This window comes from Amphibalanus amphitrite, unplaced genomic scaffold (assembly GCF_019059575.1).
Source record: "Amphibalanus amphitrite isolate SeventyFive unplaced genomic scaffold, NRLGWU_Aamphi_draft 000172F_arrow, whole genome shotgun sequence".
In the NCBI taxonomy this organism is placed as follows: Eukaryota; Metazoa; Arthropoda; class Thecostraca; order Balanomorpha; family Balanidae; genus Amphibalanus; species Amphibalanus amphitrite.
The window spans coordinates 433,111-453,730 of NW_024881667.1; the positions used below are offsets into that span (position 1 = coordinate 433,111).

General features: G+C 54.4%; 1 protein-coding gene across 1 annotated transcript in view; it reads left to right on the top strand.

The window, feature by feature from the left end:
• LOC122383751 (girdin-like) overlaps nucleotides 1-20,620 on the top strand; it is a 116,453-nt gene that overhangs the window by 13,399 nt on the left and 82,434 nt on the right. Inside the window, exon 3 of the mRNA XM_043370494.1 lies at nucleotides 18,190-18,295. Within this exon, the coding sequence (XP_043226429.1) occupies nucleotides 18,190-18,295 (106 nt within the window). The remainder of the gene's footprint in view (nucleotides 1-18,189; nucleotides 18,296-20,620) is intronic.

A 20,620-nucleotide genomic window follows, 5' to 3' on the forward strand; every position in this document is an offset into this window, starting at 1 on the left:
GTCCCTTCCGTCGGGTCCATGGTCCTCAGGGACAGTCGCTCCTACCCTCTGAACGCTCTGGGACCGACACGACCGGGCTCTTCTGATCTGGCGGATGAAGCCAGTCTGAAGACGCTCTCAATGATTCACGGACCTGCACTGTAAAAAAATTCACTAGCTAATTTTGAAATTAGGCATTTTTTACGAGTGCCTCCCTTGCACCTCGTTACAACATATATGGACATTAGTAGTCAGAGCCATGCACGTTAACAATGCCCTTTGTGGAACAAATGCCTACGAGCGAGAGCATGTTCAGGAACCTAATTTTGCGCAGTGTTAATGAACTACACACAGCCTCACAGTGTTACCCGCCGTTGGCTTGTTCTCGGCCAGTTTTTGGCGTGTCCCTCAATTAGGTCATTTTGCTATTAGCTCAGCTGACGAGGTCCCGGCTGGCACCTACTAAACGGATAACCTTGCGTGCAACCCCGCTTGTTGTCACGAACGCCTGCAGCTGGTAAACGTGCTGGTAAGCTTGCGTGGTTAGCGGCTTGGGATGGCTATGAGGATGTGCCTCATAGCTATCCTCGTCGCATGTTACAACCTAGGAGTCTGTGGCTGCTTTCAGAAGGAGCCCCCCCCCCCCGCATCCGGGAGCCGGCGTCCATTTTGTGTTGCGTCGCCATTACTGTGTGTGTCTGCCCAACTGCTCTTTGGCTTGATTGAAGGTGAGGCATCTTGTATCATTTGCTGTGTGCTCAACAAAAAGGTTGTCCATTTGTAAACAAAAGTTATTATGTTGTTGAGCTTCTTAGAAGATGTATAATATCGCATAATGTTGCCCGTCGTTGGCAGAAGTGCGCCGTTATCGTCTATCCAAGTCAGAATAGCTATATGTTTGGGACTTAAGCTAGCTTGTGGCAGGAATATATCACTTTCTTCAACTTTAATTTATTCATTTTCCAGATTGGTATGCCTTATGATAATAATAATGTTGATATTCGTTTTTTTTCACCCATTACAGACTTCTCTGGTAAAGAATGGGGCCATGTACATATGTCCTGGCCTACCTTCACCCCGCGACTGCCGCCGGTGCAGAGCTAATGAAAAATCACAAATGTTTGATGGTGGTTACTTAAGAAACCTGATTGCAAATTATTCAGTTAGTTGTTGTTGTTGTTGTTGTTGTTGTTGTTGTTGTTGTTGTTGTTGTTAAAGTTATAGTTATTGTCCTGGCGTTGTTATTGTTCTCGTCCTCGTTCTCGTGCCCGAATAAATGTGCTGCAGCGCTACTCAGTCTGTTTACTTGCGGGTGGCGGTCGAGAGTCGGGGGCACTGGTTGACGGAATTCCGTCGACGGAATTCCGTCGACCCAGTGCCTCGACCCCGAAGGCCAGTAGTGGTACTAGTTAACTAGTGCCACTACTGGCCTTGAGCTAGTACCACTACTAGCCTTGGGGGCTAGTACAATTACTGGGCATGAATTAGTAGGCAGTGGCTAGTTACCTTACCAGGCAGGGGCTATTATGACACCTAGTAGACGCACTACCCACGCTATTTACGTGCGTGTTGTCAAACTAGGTGGAGCACGGTGGTCGTATGCATACGAGGCACAGCCTTGTCGAACAAGCTTGTTGCTCGGCAACTAGCCTAAAATTAGCCAAATTTACACGCTCCTGCAATGTTATTTTTGCGCTGAGAATTCCTCTACGAGGGGCTTGTAAGTTTTTTTTACAGTGTGCTGGAAAAGTTCCTATGGTGGGCAGTTTGCAGATACGAGGCGCGAAGTACTTTGATGTTATATTGATGTTATATCATTCACAGTGGCTTATCGAGTTAGTTTGAAAGCTTCTCTGTCGGAGCTGAAACATTGAAGCCTTGTTGTGCTCAGAAGTCGCATGCGGGGAGCGGCACTGACCATGAGACCCGATGACCTCGCTACGTTCTCTGGTCAGCCAGATGCGCTGGTTGACTTACTGATCCGCCAGCCACCAGATCTCGGTCATTAGTATGACTCTTGATTGTTTTTAGTGTGTCTCTTTAGTTCACTTATACTTCAGTCATTAGTTTTTAGCCTGTTTCCTCACATTTTCGGGTCACGTGTATCTTGTGTTCTGCTCTTCTTTCGCCTGTTCTGATAGCTGGCCTGTTCACCTCTTCTTATGGCCTGCTCTGTTCACCTGCGGTGAACGCGTCACGATCCACCGGCCAACCTCAGCGCCGAATGAGGGTTGGTCGACCACGTGACCGCAGGAAAACACAGCGTCGGTCACCGCTGCAGGGTCACGTGATAGCCTGTGGTGGACGCAGAGACCGCTGAATATCGTGCACTGGCGTTAGAGATGGGGCACGTGAGGTCATCCGGGGGGGGGGGGGTAACCACAGGGGGAAGGATAGTGCTACAATGTCATACGGTCAGAGAATGACAGCAATGTCACGATGTTGAGGAACATCATCGATGCCAGAATGCTCATTGGTCTTCCATATACTCGGCCAAGTCTCAATATCAGGCAATATCCGGTCCATTTAGCTGATATCTGTCCAATTGACCGATGGTCGCTCAAGTTCGTCATTCCGTGTGTACTGATGTTTGCCAATCTGGACCTCCGATATTCCGGCACTGGCACGCCACATAGGGATAGCCGCTCATTACCTATCGATGGATTAACGTCACTGAGCGCTAATCAGCGCTGATTTATTAGAAAATCGGTCCCGTCCGCCTAATTGTTGTGCCGTTCGCTCAGAGGTTAGCCAGGCCACCTGAACGTCGGAGTCAGAGATAAAATACCCTGCGGTTAATCAGTCCGGACCACGGTGCCGGCCGGCAGGTAGCAGGCTGATATGGAGATGATTACTCTTTCCGGCAGCCAATGATCCTTCAGCTCGTTAATTCACCTTTATGGGGCCATTCCCACACAATGGGGACCTTGTTCGGTACGTGTGGAGGGAGGGATTTCAGGTGCAGAGGCTCTCGTCGGATGGACTATTCGCTGTCGATCTCAATGGGGTGAGACAGGCTTTTTTCGGTATGTGCCAGGTATGCGAGACATAACTTGATTTTGAACATATGTCTCGGTGGGAAGTTTTGGAGGGAGCTGACTTCACCCTCACTTTATTTTAGCATATACCATCATTTATAACGATTTAAAGCGACATACAGGGTAGCTATGTCCGGGTGAAATTTCAAGACAATTATTTTGGTTTCATTATCCTCATTTATTGCCAACAACGCTCTTTTCTTCATATATAAATTCAGATATCGACTGTCTTAAAAGTTTCTGACGAATTTAACCTTACAACTAAAAATGATATCATTAACCTTGATGTGTCTCACACTTTTGGCAAGTGGATATGCCAGTAAGCAACGGTTATTTTATTGGTTATCACATCAATAGTGATGAAAGACCCATGAAATCATTGTGTCGATCATCACTAACTGTCGTCACCTCCTTTCCTGCCATGATACGGTGACGTCATCACCCATCATGTGACGTTATCATTCACTACCTGCTGTCGCCGGACCGAGGCTGACAATGGCGGTGATCGCCGCGCTTGGTCCGGCGCCGCGCACAGTTCGTCGCACTCGGTGCGGACCTGCGGCGCGTTGCCGCTCGAGAGCGTGCCAGGCCGGTTTCGTAGTGTCATTGTTCAGGGAGCGTTGTTTGTCGGGTTTCTGCATGATAACACACGAGAAAGTTGTGCCGCCCTGGGAGGAAGGGAGAAGTGGGTGGTGATCTGGCCCCGGGCCCGAGAATAATTAAAGGAAAAGGGTCACCTTTAACATGGGGTTTGAAACTGAGATGGCCATCTTGTAGCCCGTGTCCGAAAACCCCGAGAGTGTCCCACCTTACGGCCGATGTCGGCCTCCATTTGTAGGTATCGGCAATTTTAAAAGAAAATATGCCAGGAATGCGTTCTTATCCTGTAATACAGCCACCCGCGGCGAGGCTTTGGTTTTTAACCAATCAGCTCCAATCAGCTCAGCTTTAACCAATCAGCTAATCTGACACAAGCCGACGAGACTGTCTTCTGAAGGCTGATTGGCTTGAGTGTGATGTCATCGCTATGACATCATACAGAAGGTGCGGTAGAGAGTACAAACATAGTACCAATATGTTAAATAGTTTGACATACTTTTTTGCGAATTATGCACTTCTGGCACCAGATTTAAAAAGAACATGAAAAATAATAATGTCAAAATGAAAAGCAACGATATCTTCATATTTCACGAAGGTGGCACTTTTCCTTTAAGTTTCGACTCGGTAGACCCAGCCCTAAGTACTCTCTACTGACTATGTTCCAAGCTGTGACCCGTTCCAGAGACCCGACTCACTACTGATGCCGTCTGAGGCCGTCCGAAGGTGTGGCGATGGCCCGTTCCCGTCCGATAGGCTCGCTCGGCACACATTCACCCCATGTGACGCGCGGTCTGTTTTCGCACAGGCGTGACATCTGGCAGGTTGCCGGACGTCGTGACAGACTAGACCATCGACCAGCAGCCAACTGGCCGTCACGTCGTGTTCGGATGACTGTCAATCATATGGCCTATTTAGTCGACGGTCACTTAACGTCCTGTGCGCCGTGGTCTCTCACTTTGTGCGTTCTACCAGCCAGTTCCGAGGAAACAACTGTGGATGCTGAAAACTGGGCGCGTATGTAATGACTCATGTTCCATGTAATATTTGCAGCTGATGATCGAAAAGCAAACCACGTGGCGAGAAATATTTTCATATTCGATCGTACGGGCATCCCATCCACCAAATTCGCTGCAGGTGCGACTGGCGGACTGTCAAACAGCTGCTCCCGCCGTTCTTCTTACGTTGCTCACTGCTCAGAACGCCAGCTCCAGCACTGAGCCGGGGCCGTGCTCAGAACTCCAGCACGGGCCGTGCGCCGCCCGCCGAGGATTCTGCAACCGTCGTGTCGGGCTCCGTTCGGCCGCCTCGCACCTCTCCCATTTGTCGTGCCGGAATGCTCGCTTGCGTCACCGCTTTGCCAATGGCGATTGCGGTATATGAGGGATTTTATCACTGTCGGCGTGTGAAGGGCAGTCGGGCAGGGCACGCCAGGTCACGAAAGGATACCGGCTCTGGTGAGGTAACGTGGACTAAAGTCAGCTCATGCAGTGAGGGTTGGGTGGGGTGAGCTGGGCTGGCGGTGGGTTTAGGGGAGGGCGGGCGCCGTGGAGGCCCAGGGTGGAGCGGCGCGTCGTGTCAGCTCCACGCAGTCGACTGACAGTTGATGTCAGGTGGAGGTGGGGTGGAGGGGCGAGCTGTGTTGGCTCACCTCGACCCGTTACGTTCTGCAGCGCACCGTCCGCCAGCAGCGAGGCTGGGACTGGTGGCGGTCGGAAGCACTCCTCCCCGACACTCCTCGAGTTCCCGGCGGCACTCCTCTGGTTCCAGCCAATCCCAGCTCACCAGCTGTCAAAGATAATTGGCGATCGGCTCATTGTGCAAGATAACAATTATTGAGCTGACAGGTGACTTTCCGCGCTTGTCGAAATGGAACGTCCTGCTACTCTGTTACGCTATTGTTCAGGTAGATCTTTTCAATGATTATTTTCGGATGGGGATTGTTTTATCTTATGGATGTATCGAAATACGATGACAACAGATTGATCATCTGACTTGCCGAGACTGTGCTTTGGTTAGACCCCAAGGAGTACACGTTTAGCTGCTAAAAGACGGTGATGCTGAGATGCTGCTCTGAAATTAGAGGGAGCTTTCCATCGTATAGCAGCGTTCTAACGTTCTGAAGATTGGCAATCACTGCCACCAATCAACTCGACCTTGCAGAAGCTGTCGCTTGATTGGAATCGTGAATTTATGACACCCACCGCCGCATATGATATTTCAGTGCAGATGGCACCCAGTCCCGCGCCAGGGGCCCTGTGTCGCCTCGTGATGCCACCACCTCGTGCCGTGACAATTAGGCCGGGATGACGTCACAATTGAACCGATGTGACGTCATCGACCACCCATCGTCACCGGCGGCCATTTCCGCTCCGGCCGACCGGGGACACGCCGGGGGACACGCTGGGACGCCGGGCGGCCGGTCACGAGGGCGTGCCGCGCCCGGTCCGTGCTGTCCGGCCCGCCCCGTGCTCCCCGTGCGTCCTCTCGGAGCGGCACGGCCGTTTGTCGGCACGGCCTTTCACCGCGGCGGCAGAGCCGTTACAACACTGCACAAAGTGGCCGTGGTCGGTCAGGCGTTGGGCGTGTGCCGGTCGTGCGCTGTTGGAATGGAGTGAGCGGAGGGCATATCGGATAGGGTTCGATGGAGAAGTTCGATACTGGTTGAATGGGGGCCGATGATTAGCCGCCTACTATTAGTAAGGCTTGTCGCTCGAATGGTGCTCTATGACATGGATAGCAGTCATGAAGTTACGTCATGGCTGTCAACCGATTTGATTTAGCTGCGGCGAACTACTTTTCTGGCGCTGAACGTCATGATCCTTTGAGCTGTTTGTGACCCTTGATTGTTGAATCGCAGCTCTGTACGGCAGCTTGCATCCTCGGTCCTTGGGATGCCTGTTCTGCGCAACAGTTCCTGTGTGTCGTGTTTAGGTGGCTCTTGGTACTCCGCCGGGTCCCACCACCCCTGCCGTCTTCCCAGGCGGTCCCGTAGTGTCCACCGCCGGATCCCAGCACTCCCGCGGCCCTCCCAGGCGGCCCCGCAGTATCCACCGCCGTGTCCCAGCACTCCCGCGGCCCTCCCAGGCGGCCCCGCAGTGTCCACTGCCGGGTCCTAGCACTTCGGTGGCCCTCCCAGGCCGTCGTCCGGTGGCCTCGCCGGGGGCTCTCGGAACTCGGCGAGCCGCCGGGGTGCGGCGACTAACGGAGGCTGACGACCGCCGCGCCGGCCGTCGCCAGCTGCCGCCGAGGCCGGCCCGACCCGGCCGCCCGGGCGATGACTAGCGAATGGTAGTCGCAAGGAAGGCTAGGGAGAACGAAAGGGAGGCCGCTGGGGCCGACAGGAGAAGGAGGCTGTCCCCGGGGACGGTGCAAGTGAACAGACATCAGGGATCTGTATGAGGACAAGATGGTGTAGGCGGAACTCATCAGAAAGGCAAATTTATCGGGCATTGCTGGTGGAATGCGGATATTACAGTGTAGGAGCAGCATGCTGGGCATTCTTGACATTATTTTGGCCGAGAAACAGGCTGGGATTAGGTCGTTGGCTTGTTGAAATGACACATGGAAGGACATCGATGCGACTATTGCATGGCTACATCGACTATTTTCGGAGCACGTTATAGACCGGCCGTGTTCGGTAGCTCTGTTCCGTGTTGCGTTGCATTGTGGTGCATCTGGTTTCACGGCAGGTGGTTGAAGCGTGCCGAATCGGCGACATACCTGCGGGGAGCGCGAACATGGGGAGGGAGGCGGCCAGCTGCGCGTGCCCCGCGTGTGCAGCATCGACGCGGCGTCCCGTCCGTCCTGAGCGGGGGCCCCGGCGGGCTGATTATTCCTCACACCGCACCTGGTCCCCCGAATACCGGGCGGACTGCCGGCCGCTCGGTCGATACCGGGCCGGCCGGACGTCCCTCCCCTGCCCTCTTCCTGTCCACGCGACCACCGAGCGGCCGGACTCCCCCACTCGAGCGGGCTACCGTACACGGCCGCTCGGCAGGGTCCTCTGGCCCGTACACGGCCGCTCAGCCGGGGTTCCCGAGTCCACATTATACCGAGCTGGGAGCCGTGGCCCCTCGGCCGGGGCCCCCGGCCCGTGCGCCGTCCGCCGTCCGGCGGACCAGGGAGACACCCTGGCGCGGAAATGCCGTCACGGCCGGCTCACGGAAATGTCTCACGGTCCGTCGGTGGTCGCCGGAGCCGGATGGTGCAGCCCGGTGTGCCGACCTTGGTCCGTGCCGGCTCAGCAGAGGCGCGCCGGCAGACGACCGGCCGCGACAGAATGTGACCAGAGTTCCGTGATGGGGTGCTTGATAGGATAAGCGCAGACCAGCTTGGGTATCTTGATTTGTTCAGCTGGATGTTTTATAAGAACTTGAGATTAGCTGGACTGTCGGAACGACAATTATCATATGGGAACATCAGAGGCTCGAGGGACCATTGGCTTCATGACCTTTGTGACTACAATGCAATGCTATTAAAAACATTTTGCTATCCTTAACAAAGCAGGGACTCGAAGGCTCACGTTGCACGAACAACTACCGATAGCGATTATTGTCTCTGCATGGGTCCTGGTCTGTCGCCCCTTTGACGTCATTTCCGACAGACGAGCTGCCGATTAGCGACACTCCCGGCGTGCCATCGGGCTTCTGATGCCGTCTGGGAATTTCGGAATCGTGCCGCCTGGCCGAGGCGAGCCACTGGCCGTCAGCTGCCGCTTCTCACGGACAAACAGTGGACGGGAGTGTCAACTCACCTGTGCAAACAGTACTCTGCTCCCAGCGACATGAGCTTGGTCATTTGGCTTGCTTGCCACTCTAGGCAGCGAACTCTTTGTACTTTGTCCCGCTATTCCCGACAATGCAAAACTGTTTTATCTCGTCATGTTTATGTCAGATGTCGTAGCTTGTTTGCAGTCTAGCCTCGCAGCTTCCAGTTCTTGTCGTGGAAATCATTTCTCACATTTGCCCAGTTGTCGAATTGCGGCCAATTGCGGTGGTCGCCGGAGCCGGATGGTGCAGCCCGGTGTGCCGACCTTGGTCCGTGCCGGCTCAGCAGAGGCGCGCCGGCAGACGACCGGCCGCGACAGAATGTGACCAGAGTTCCGTGATGGGGTGCTTGATAGGATAAGCGCAGACCAGCTTGGGTATCTTGATTTGTTCAGCTGGATGTTTTATAAGAACTTGAGATTAGCTGGACTGTCGGAACGACAATTATCATATGGGAACATCAGAGGCTCGAGGGACCATTGGCTTCATGACCTTTGTGACTACAATGCAATGCTATTAAAAACATTTTGCTATCCTTAACAAAGCAGGGACTCGAAGGCTCACGTTGCACGAACAACTACCGATAGCGATTATTGTCTCTGCATGGGTCCTGGTCTGTCGCCCCTTTGACGTCATTTCCGACAGACGAGCTGCCGATTAGCGACACTCCCGGCGTGCCATCGGGCTTCTGATGCCGTCTGGGAATTTCGGAATCGTGCCGCCTGGCCGAGGCGAGCCACTGGCCGTCAGCTGCCGCTTCTCACGGACAAACAGTGGACGGGAGTGTCAACTCACCTGTGCAAACAGTACTCTGCTCCCAGCGACCAGGCTCGAACTGTGCGCCTTTGTCCGCGAAGACCCTCACCAGTGTCATCCTAGTGCCGTTCCTGCCCGTGGGATAGCTAGGGTGTACTTTTGCACAATCATGAGCTTGGTCATTTGGCTTGCTTGCCACTCTAGGCAGCGAACTCTTTGTACTTTGTCCCGCTATTCCCGACAATGCAAAACTGTTTTATCTCGTCATGTTTATGTCAGATGTCGTAGCTTGTTTGCAGTCTAGCCTCGCAGCTTCCAGTTCTTGTCGTGGAAATCATTTCTCACATTTGCCCAGTTGTCGAATTGCGGCCATGTGGTGAGGTGCGTGCTTCTTGATGTAGTTCGAAGGCCTGTCCGTCTGGTCGTCCAAACCATTTAACGTTTCCGACTCGTCTTCCGTCCGTCTCGTGCCGTCGGACACGCTGGGCCTGTGGGGAGCGAAGTCCTCCGAGCAGGTGACCTGCAGGTGGTGCGATACGGTCCGGCGCCCCGCTCAGCTCTGCCGGGGTCCGTCACCGTCAGACTCGGCTGGCCATCCGACTTCCCCCGTCCCCGCTCCCAGTAATGAGACAGGAAGGAGCAAGGCTCTGAAAGCACGGTGATGTGCTCTATAATCTGAGGTCGCGTGACGTCTTCTCATCAGGAACCCACACTCCGCGAGACTTTTCGACGACGTTGTCCAAACTTCGGGAAGCAGCAGTACCTAATGCTGTCGACAATGCTTGTAAACGTAAAACTAAAACATGAGAGTCTGAAGTATAGAAGGCGCACAAGCAACTTGTCATGCGTATTACGTGCATTGTTCAATGAATGCATGCCTTCAGCAATGCGGCAGCAGCTTCTGGAAGCTCTCAGTTACCTGTCACGGAGCGTATCGGTACGTTATACCTCCTAACTACAGCTCCACCCAGAGCCGACCGACCGGCCGGCCCGGCCCAGCCCGGCGGTCGGTCGGTGCTGTCGTCTGTGTCCCGTCACGGACCTCAGGCACCACCCCGTCCGTAGCCGGTGCTGACGCCACCCTTGACCGGCCACCCGCGGCGACGGTGATGGCGGCGGCTGGTGACGGTGGTGACGGTTGGTGACGGTTGGTTGGCTGGTGAAGGCGGCTGGAGACGGCTGGCGTCGGTGGTGGTGGCGGCTGGTGACGGTTGGTGGGCTGGTGAGGTGGTGACGGCGGCTGGTGCCTGCATTTTCACAAGAAGCTGTGTTTGACGGGATTTTTGTTCAGTCGGACTATAAATGATTCGTTGAATTCTATCTAGTTTGTTGAAGTTTCCGTTTCGGGCTAAATTGGCGCATCTTTTGTCAAAACTTAAAGCATTATATTAACACAGTACTGATCTGATGGTGAGCTATATGCGAACTGCGGCGGTGAGAGCTTCCTCCGTAGTCCTTACGGTCTGTTTGTTGTGAACGCACTGTCGGCCAGTCTGGCCTGACCTTGGGCGCAGCTGGACTGGAACAAAGATGGCCGCCGGCGTCGGGGCATCTTTGGCGGATTTCGGACCGGGCTACCGTGCGCAGATCACAGCAGGTGGCGCAATGGTTTGCCGAAACGCACGCGAGAGCACGCTGCTGGTTTCCGCTCCGGTGGATTCTTATTTTCGAAATCATGACCGATCATGCGATCACATTGATTGGCCAACGAAAAAAGCGGACGAAATGCGTCCCCTCGTCTCTGTGCGGCCGCATGGAAGGTGTTTTTCTACCGTTTTTGTCATTGTTTGCTCGCCATTGTTCCTGCCTAGCGCGATACTTTGTCTCTGTCTCTGTGTTCGGCTCGCATACATTAGCACGTGCGGCGCAGTTACACTCTCAGTAAGTCCTGACCTTGGGCGCTCTCCAGGGGCCGGGCTGGTCAGGGCTACTGGCCCAGATAACCCGGTCCCCCGGCGCCAGTCTGGCCCGTCTGCCCGCCCCTGCAGACTTGCCACCTCCCCTCGAGCAGTTCGATGAAATATGGCTGCGGTTCCTGGACGTGGCACAAGATCGGACGATCGTGAACTGAAGTCAGTGCCGTAGAAAAAAGTTGCAGCATTGCACGCCATTGCTGCTCGTTTTAGCAGCATCGTCGACCCACTTGGCACCAACACCTGCATGCAGCACACAATCCCGCTATGGAAAGGCATCCGGCGGCGCTACTTTCGTGTCCCTTTTTTGGAGAAGGCATTAAGGTCTCTCAAGGCGACTGCTCGAACTGAGCGTGGGTTTACTTAGGCACATGCTACGTTCGTTGCTGGGTCTCTGCCGTTTTGTCTTGACACGGAAAGCCGCATACCTGCCTATTTTCCACGCTCGGCGACTCTCAACAGTTCCGCCGGCCCGAGTCCACGAGCTCGGAGCGCTGATTGCGTGGGTCACGGGGCCGCGCCGGCGCTCTCCGTCTGTGACAATGGTTGGCGCACCGTTACGTCGCGTCCTCCTCCTCCGATTGTGGCCCGTCCCGACCCGACCCGGCCCAGCGCCGGCCGCCGCTCCTCTGTGAACTGTGGCGTGACACAGTGACGACGAGCGCTGACGACTCGGCCCGGTCCCAGCGCAGCGCTCGTATAAATCCGAACCTGCACCGCAGCGCGGCACCGGTGCGCCGTCGGCCAGCGGTGCTTTTATGAGCACCTCTCGGGGACGGAAACGCCCATCGACCGCCGCTCACTGTGATTGATAACGTTTTTAGTCGCAGGGGTCGATATGTAAATTTTGGAGGTGTTCCCCGGCCATCACTTATGGTCTGATTCACACTTTGTGGGCTAATTTGCATGTTTATTTAATTTGCGAAGGTGGGACATTTACGCCTTCATTCATACTCGGCAGTATAATTTGCATGTTTATTTAATTATTCAGAGTGCTTTCAGGGGTAGCGACCTCTCTGGACGGCATCCAGGAGCTCGCTTTGCGAAACACTTTGGCTAACTCTGAAATCCTGAACTTCTCAGAACTAACGTTCTCTTCTCGTTACTGAACTGCTGGGAACTTCAGCAGCTTGTTCCGTGATGACAACCAAGCCGTCCGGCTGTCAGTGGATCGTGGTTCACAGTTACCATTCTAATTCTAGCATATTCGGGTTATAGCTGCAACAAAGTTACTCAATACTTATATTTGCCGACGCCAGCTTGTCCTAGCACGTCGTCGATGTGGACCATGGGTGTGGCTTCGAGGACCATGTGGACCACAGTGACCTAGAGGCCTCGACTTTAAAACCGGGTTTCAAGTCGGCCATGATGCTTCATGATGGTGCTGCAATGCTGGGGTGTGAGAGTGACAAATATGCAAATTCAAACCAGGAGAATGTCACCGAGAAGTTGTCCTATTCACTCTCGGCTTGACTTCGGTTGAGCGAAGTCATGTCAGGAGAATGTAGTGACTAACGACGGCTTTGTCTCGGAAGGCAGTGGATTGAATATATTTACCATAGAACATCCCCAAGAAGGCCAGCGTGCCGTCGTCGCCAAGAGTTCTCCCGTAATGGCTATCTGTCGTTTTCGTGCTGCACCTAGGCCGGCTTTTTCGTGTTATGCCTGAGCGTTTCCAGTGAAACCGTACCCAGTCCGACTGACGAGATAGGAGGGTTCTTGGCCATGGGCCGCATGGACATTATGGGACGCATTTGCCAAGCGTTAACTATCCGTTTGCTCGTGCAGGCAATGCAGCCGTTGTAATCGTTGCATGTTTTGGCGTGAATGGGTCGTCCTGTTTGACAACCATCTGGGCATGTCCAGAGACAATGACTTTTTGTGGGCGCTGGAATTTCACTCGAGTGTAATTGGACTCTACGAGTCGTGTCAATGGCTAGAACAACAATACCGAACGGAGGCCATCACTTAAAAAGTGTCGGAACATCCGCACCTGCAGCGCATAATTTCAGGTGTCTCAATTTCCTGAATTGTGACATGCATGTCAATTTTGCGCTCGAATCGCTAAGGAGTACATACATTCTACCCCGAATATCCTGTCCGCCCGACCTCTTGTCGCCGTCGTCCACGATGTCCCAGCTTACGGACGGGAGCGGCGACGTCGCCCTGCCCTAGATTGGGTCGTCGATGGCGTCGGTCGTCAATACCCGGCCCCGCGATCGACGACGCGGGCCGGGATGATTGCAGCTGGGCTCGCAGTAGGTCAGGAGAGGACGGGTGGGGGCGACCACGGCGCCGAGGAGGCTAGACAGTTTTGAACTGTCACTCCCACCGACAGGCTGCTGATGTGACTGGTGGTGGTTCATGATCTTGACGAAGATTTGCATCATGCCTGTGGAAGCTGACGTGTTCTTAGGACTTCAATACGACTCTTATTGCGCCATACCGATATATATGCGAATGCCACGGGTTAGTCTATGATTCACCTGTGACACGCGCTAGCGGAGCGATGTTCCGACACCCGACCTCGGGCGAATGACCGACCGACTTATCTCGGAGTGTGGTCTGACTTGCACCTCGTCCGGTCCACCACCTCCGCACGCTGGCTCACAGTCGTCTCAAATACCGCTCTGGACCCTTCTCTTCCTCGTTTCCATCAGCAGCGTGCACCTGTTCACCTACTCTGGCCAGTGTGCCACTGACCGACTGCCGCCGACCCGTCAGCCCCCGACCCATCAGCCCCGTGTCTCGACTTGCCGCCGTCCGGTGCCGCTCCGACCGGGGTGTGCCACACCTGGCCTCAACTGACAGCGGCCAACAGCCGCTGTCCGGATGGCTCCGCTGAAGAGATGACTGGCTACTAGTTCGCAGTGATTCGCCCCCGTTAGCCTTTGACGCTCGCGAAAAGGAGAGATGATACTGGCTGAACGATACACGAGCAGGGAGTTTGGCTGTGGATGGTGCCTGCTTTTTATCACGAACATGGAGCGACTCAAACCTGCTCACTGGCTCATGTCGCGGCCTATTTAAGACCGGCGTAGGCTCACGATTTCTTGTTTTGCTCAGCGGATACGATGAGCAATAGTGTAGCTATTTGTTCCGAGAATGGTTCAGACCATCCTCTGTGAAGTTGAAAGGCTGGTCTGATCATATCTGTCTCTGCCCATCCTGTTTTCGCATTCCGCTCCTGCAGGAGAGATGGAACCGAGCCACGGCGGCGTGGCAACAGTAGTATCGCGTATCACGCGGCACGTGGCATCATCTGCCGTTCTGACTTCACAGTCCCTGACGACAGTCCCTGCCTGTCAGTCGGATTGGAAGACGTTTGTGGTCCTAAAATTCAGCTCGTAAACGCACAACTACGAGCAACTATATGAATTACAGCCAGTAAGGTAAACTTCTGCTCCTTTGTGTTTCGCTCACAGGGTGATGAGCTGCACCGATCACGCAGCCTTCAGCAGTTGACAACACTGCAAGGTCACGCACCCAATTAGAGCAGATTATCGTGCATGCACTATTTTGTAATACATGCGATTGTGACATGCTGGTCTCAGCTGGGTATTGTGCGAGGGTTTTTTTAGTACTTTGTCAGCGCAGAGGGACAGGGCGGACGCATTCTGCCACTCTGGACAGAGGAATAAACGGCTTTCCATAGCTGAGACCGTATTGCACTCAACCCTCCGGGCATTACAATAGTCCTTCGCTCAATTTCAAGGACAAAGAGTCGCTAAGTAACTATACATATTTTGAGCCAGCCTATTGTATCCGCCCAGTGTTGAGGCGCGCGAACATGCCCCTCACTTCACCCTCGCTCGCTTACGGAAGTTCATCTTCGTGCATAGAAGTGATGTTGGGTATTGATGCGCCTGCTGCGTTCCATATACCGGCCAACATGACTTGCGTGGACGCCCCTTTCCTTGCGCAGCGCGCCGGTTCGGTAGGCCGTGATAATCGCCGTCTGTTTACGGCTGCGGCCACCGTCCGGCAGCCGCCACTCCACCCAAACGGCCGTGTAAAAACAGCCTCCTGAGTGCCCACTCCTCGTGGGCGTGCCACGCTCATCAGCGGAGACTCTCCTACCTCTCTGCAGTCGCTAACGAGGCGACCAGAGCCGGTGGCCGATAGTGCGCCGGGTCACGACGGCCGGGCGGCGCTCACCGGCCCGCCCGCCCTCGAGATGCACCGGAGGCGCTCGGAGCGCAACAAACGTTACAGTTGTCTACGCTTCTGCACCGTACGAGAATTCTCGAAAGGAGCTTCAAGTTGAAGAGGCGGGGGAATGGCGAAGAAATGCTGTCTAACGCCTGGTCTACACATCCGCTGGATGACGGAGCTATAGTCGAGTGTTTTGTATGGTAAAAGCAGGAGATTCCTTCACGAGTTTCGTCAAGAGTCCTCCTGATGAAGCCCCGGTCACGACCTTACTGGGATGACCTCTCAAACTAAAGAGGTCCACGCCCCCTGGTGGCCTGCACCGCCGCGGCTCCGGCGTACTCCCGGCCATGTCATTAGCTGGCTCAGATTCCGCCGTCTTCCCCAGCCATCCCAGTCGGGGGCAATCAGTTGGCGGCACGGCTTTAACGAGTTGGCGTCGGCTCTGTAACGGACGCGGCTGCGGCTCGCCTCCCTCTGCCGCCCCCGCCCCCGCCCGCTGCCATCGACCCGGGTGCGTCGTTACGGTTGGCGCCGGGGTCGGCGTCGTGACTGCATTGCAGGGAGGCCCGCTAGCCTGGTGCCCGCGTGACCCACTGGATCGGGATCGGGCCAGCATAGAGACTAGGAACTCGAGGGTATGGGTGCTTGGATTTCAGACTATTACTGTGGCTTGGACGAAAAAAGACGACGGACTATTACTGTGGCTTAGACGAAGAAGCCGCCGAGGCGAAGACGAGGCTGAGGAATGACCTGGGGTCCACTTGAGACGTCTCATAAAGAGACGAAAATAGTCTTCGAGTCTGAGTGTGAAGTCAGAACGACCTATGTTTAGTGGATGACAGTCGAAAGTTATCAGTCATAAAACCTTCGGTGGCTTAGGAGCCTCCATTTGAGCGATATCTTCTGCCGTGTGACCCTCGCGATGTCGATTTTTTTTTGCTCCGGTACGTATCTAACCAGAGTGGCTCCCGATACAGCACCCTAAGTGCACATTTGCTCTGGGATAAATCTATTGCTCTGAATTTGAACTGCAAGATCTTTAGCATGGTGCCCGTCTGCAGCCGTGTGATATTCTTGGGAGGCTAAATCTAGGCTTGTGTCGAGGTTGGCACAGGGCTGGACTTCGACGAGCTGAGCTAGGCTGGCTATAGTGGCCCTGTGATGGACTGTGATTGGTGTGATAGAGATAGGTCGGAGGAGTCCTCCACGGTCCAGTGAGCGCGATACTGTGCTGCTGACCGACTCCCGCGGGCATGAACTCGGACAGTGACTCCAAACTGGTGGTCCTGGCCGTCAAAACGCGAGGCGTAGGTCAGTGCAGCCTCAGAGCTTCAGTGGGCTGGGTCTGCTGGTGTGGTCTGGGTCTCCGAGACTGAGAGTGTCTATAACATCCTGCGGCGGGCTGGAATGTCTCTCATCTCGTTTGGCTGCCCACCAACCCAACGGTCGTACACCGCATCCCACAGTTCACATAATGGCTCGGATAACATCACGAGCTCAATTCAAGCGTGACATTGCGTCATGCATAACGGATGGATAGAGCCCGTTCGACAGATCGCCCTCTTCAGTCGATATCTTCTGGTCGTGACACTATTGTAAATGGATCTATCCCATGAATGTGGCGGGCGTTCTGTTATCCATTATTGAAGTACCCACATTTGGTGAACGAGGTGCCGCGATGGTCCATCCCAGACATCGGCCCTTACTACTCGCAATAACTGAGGATGACGATCTCGACGGCACTGGTCCGTTGCAGCAGCGGCCCACCCTGCTATCCTCTCTCAGTCCTTGTGCCGGCTGATAGCTATCCGGCGCACGCCCGGCCCGCCCGGTCCGCAGTGGACGCCCACTTTTTGTCCGCATTACTGACCCGTGTTTGGCACGCGCTGTCAGCACTGCCGGCGAAGTGCCGCTCGCACATCGCTTGTGCCGAACTGCGCCAATATTGTCACTGCGGATGTCCGTGTGGCATGGCGCTATCGCATTGTTTCTCTGTGTTGGTTGGATGGTAGGTATATATCCGGATACGTTCCCTGCAGGTGATGCCACTTGGTAACAGAAAGCATCATTTCACAATGAAACAGAACTGGTCTCGCTCTTCATTCGATATATTTTCCAGTTCTTGGCCTTTCGTGTCTCCAAGCTGTGAGTTCTACATAGTTCTGACTATCCGGTACAGAGCTGATGCCTTTCCAAAAAGGAACGCACGGGGTCCTTGACATGATTATTCAAGTGAGCTCGCATGCACAGGGGTGTGGCGGAAAGCTTATTCGGCGGCTTACAGCGGTAGCGTGTCGGCTTTGGTGCTGTCGGCAGACATTTTCTTGCCCTGCAAGCGTGAGCCTGTCTGTTCGTCAAAATGTCTGCCTGCAGACTGAACGGATCACGAAGTGGCGGAATTTAACCCCGATGTTGTTGTTTCACGTGTTGGCCACTTTGCATTTTACGATGTAATGTCTGTAGTTGCGCGGGTAACCGCACTCTTTATGTGCCAACTTTTGCAGCATTTTCCCAGGACGGCAAATGGGGCGGATTGTAGTCTGAGGAGGCCGTCGGTCCCACCCCATGGTCTCTGTAACCTGTGGTCTGACCTGGCGTGACCTCAAGCGCAATGCAAACCGACGTGGTGCCGTGGTGGTCGACCCGATATGAATCCAGAGTCATTGCCTCTGATTGAACTGTTAGGCTTGTAATCGGATGAAAACATACAAGTCATGGACATAACCCGCCTAACCAGCTACCCCTCGAACTGACCTGTTTTAGTTGTCGGTCTGACCCGTGACCAGTCACCTTGGACCTATGAATCGTCGATACAGCTTGCGTTCTACGCGTCAGGAGTGGTCTGTCTAGTGTGATTTTTTTACGCACAATTCGACTGCGTAATGCGTACAACCCACCACTTGTGTGTAGCTAACCGGTGACCGTCACCGTCAGTCTAACCCGTATCCCGCTTATATCTGACTGTGACCTCTGTGTTTACAGCTACCCAGACGTGCCGCACCGGGAGATGACACGGAGTCCTGGAGACGCCAGCGCGCGCATCCGTAACCTCTCCACCGTGCTGAAGAACATCAAACACTTCTATGAGGTCAGTGCAAACACTCCCGGCGCAGCTGTCGCTTCTTTGGTCGCCTGTCGCCTCTGTTGGCTGTGGCCACCGATGATCCGTTGGGCTAATCCGAGCCTACCGACCGGCCTTGGTCGGGGCCTTTTGTGGACCAGCCGCGAGGCGCGAGCGAAGGCGAGAGACATAACGGGATCGATTTATCTGAGGAGGGCTGTCCAAACCAGAGATAAACTTCGGCTATACAGGATGAACATTGCGTTGTGTTATTCGCAAACGATATGAGAGAAGCCATAGAAATACGTTGCTTTCGTTTGTTCCATGCCTTAGCTAAATAGGTATCCGCGTCGGGTTATTCGCGCGAGGTATCCACCTTATTCCGTCACCTAGCGCGTCCAATGTGGGTAGTCAGCGGACGCCTGCGGACAGCGCACACTCCCAGCTGAGACACCCAGTGGACTGGCGTGACCCGTCCTCTGGAGGCACTATCCGCCTGTCCCTCCACCGCCACGCCACGCGCCGCGAATGGCAATAACCCGATCCTCTGGGACCAATAATGGTCTCGGGAACGCCCACACCGCTATCGTACGCCATCGTGGGTCCGTGCCCGTTAATCTCCATGGGTGTCGGACCACGGGAAGGGGCACCCTCCCATCGCGGGTCGGTGCCGCCGCGTCTGGCTAGCCCCAGCTGCGTCGTTGAACGAAATCGCCGCCGGCTGCTCCTCGGAACACAGGTGCGCGACGTTCGCAGATGATGGTACTCTGTCAAAGGTCATCGGCCTCCGTAGTCCGTACCCCGTTTCGTGTTTTCGTTTGGGGCAGGTGACCTCCAGAGTCGCCAGCTAAAGGCACAATCGATTTTTCTTTCTTTAAACTATATTTCAAAGCTCTCTGTATTACTTTAACTTGAATCCTCTTCCTTAGCCTTGATGAGCGAAACATGTTCTCAGTAAAACAAAACATTTTAGAGAACCCTTTAGGACTTTTTTATTACACAAACTGGCAGCTCCATACAGTTAGGCGCCCGCCTCACAATCTGGTAACACCGGCGATAAATTCCTGACGTAAAGATAACGCTAATGCGGTGTCTGTGGACCATGAGTGCGGCGCGGCGGTTCCAAAGCAGGATGTACTGTTTCTCGGGAAGGATAAGGCGACTTTGGGCCACCACACCAGCATGCACCGTGTACGAGCTCTCCGTTTGGAATGGCTCCTTTCAGCGTGCTGGACAGTCGCCATGTGCATTAGCATGTCAATGGACATTTGAACAGTACTGAAAACGAGCCTTTTTAGGTGCGTGGTACATGACTTAGCTGCGCCAATTAGAGGGCCCTATTGAGAAGCCACGTTGGAAGACGCGGAAAAATGAGAGCCTGCTTTCGACAAATTCTGCTCGGCTGCGCCAGACATCGTCGGCCTTTGTCTTAGGAACGTAGATAGGCGAATAGCATCCCTTTCACATGGATAAAAAGAGGCATTTCTGGCCATGGCCATCTGTCGACACCTATCATTTGGGTCGGACCTCGGAGTGAAAAGGTCAACATCCTCCTACCTGGAACCAGTGCCCTCTCACTCTCTCCATCATTCGGCTCGCGATTAGGGCATTCTCTCATGATACGCATCACGAGCTGAAGTACAATGACGTAAGCTATGCGTTGACCGTCATTGTTGCTCAACTGCATGAAAGCTGCTCACGCTTTCTTTAGATCAGTTCCATGACATAATTAAGGTTTTCTTTCTACGCTCCTCTTTAGAGCAATTAGTCAATCTTGACCATGCGGGCCCGCAAGTTTTGCGTGACATTCTGGAGCCACCAGCACGTTTGTGTATATTTGACCAGTTGTCTCACTGTTCAATAATGCGACCTGCCGCTGCCTCACCTGCCAGGATCGAGGCTGGCAGCACCACAGACCGATTACTCCGCACGGGTATTTGTCGGCCGGTGTTGTGCCGTGCCCGTTTCCGGCAGGGCGGTGTCCGTGCGGAGCTCCGGCCGCACGCCACTGACGCGCGGAGGTTAGTGGAGAGGTCACCGGCGGGCCACAGACGGGTCAGCGGTGGGTCAGGGAGGCCACTGCCTTGTGGCGGACCACGCCTGACTCTGCGGCGAGTCTAGGCCGTGAGTCCGGGAGCATGAGGTTTGTTCCCGTTCCGTTTGACGAACGCCGAAGACTACTTCTGCGCCGAACCTGGCCTGTATCCTTTGAACTAAAAAGGTACGAGGTGTCAACCCGCTGTAACCTGGCAGGTTTTGGCGACCTGAATTTCGTGCAAGCTAACGTCGACGACTTCCCCTGCCACATGGACGTTTATCGATGACACCTCATTCACCTGCTCGGAGCGGCCG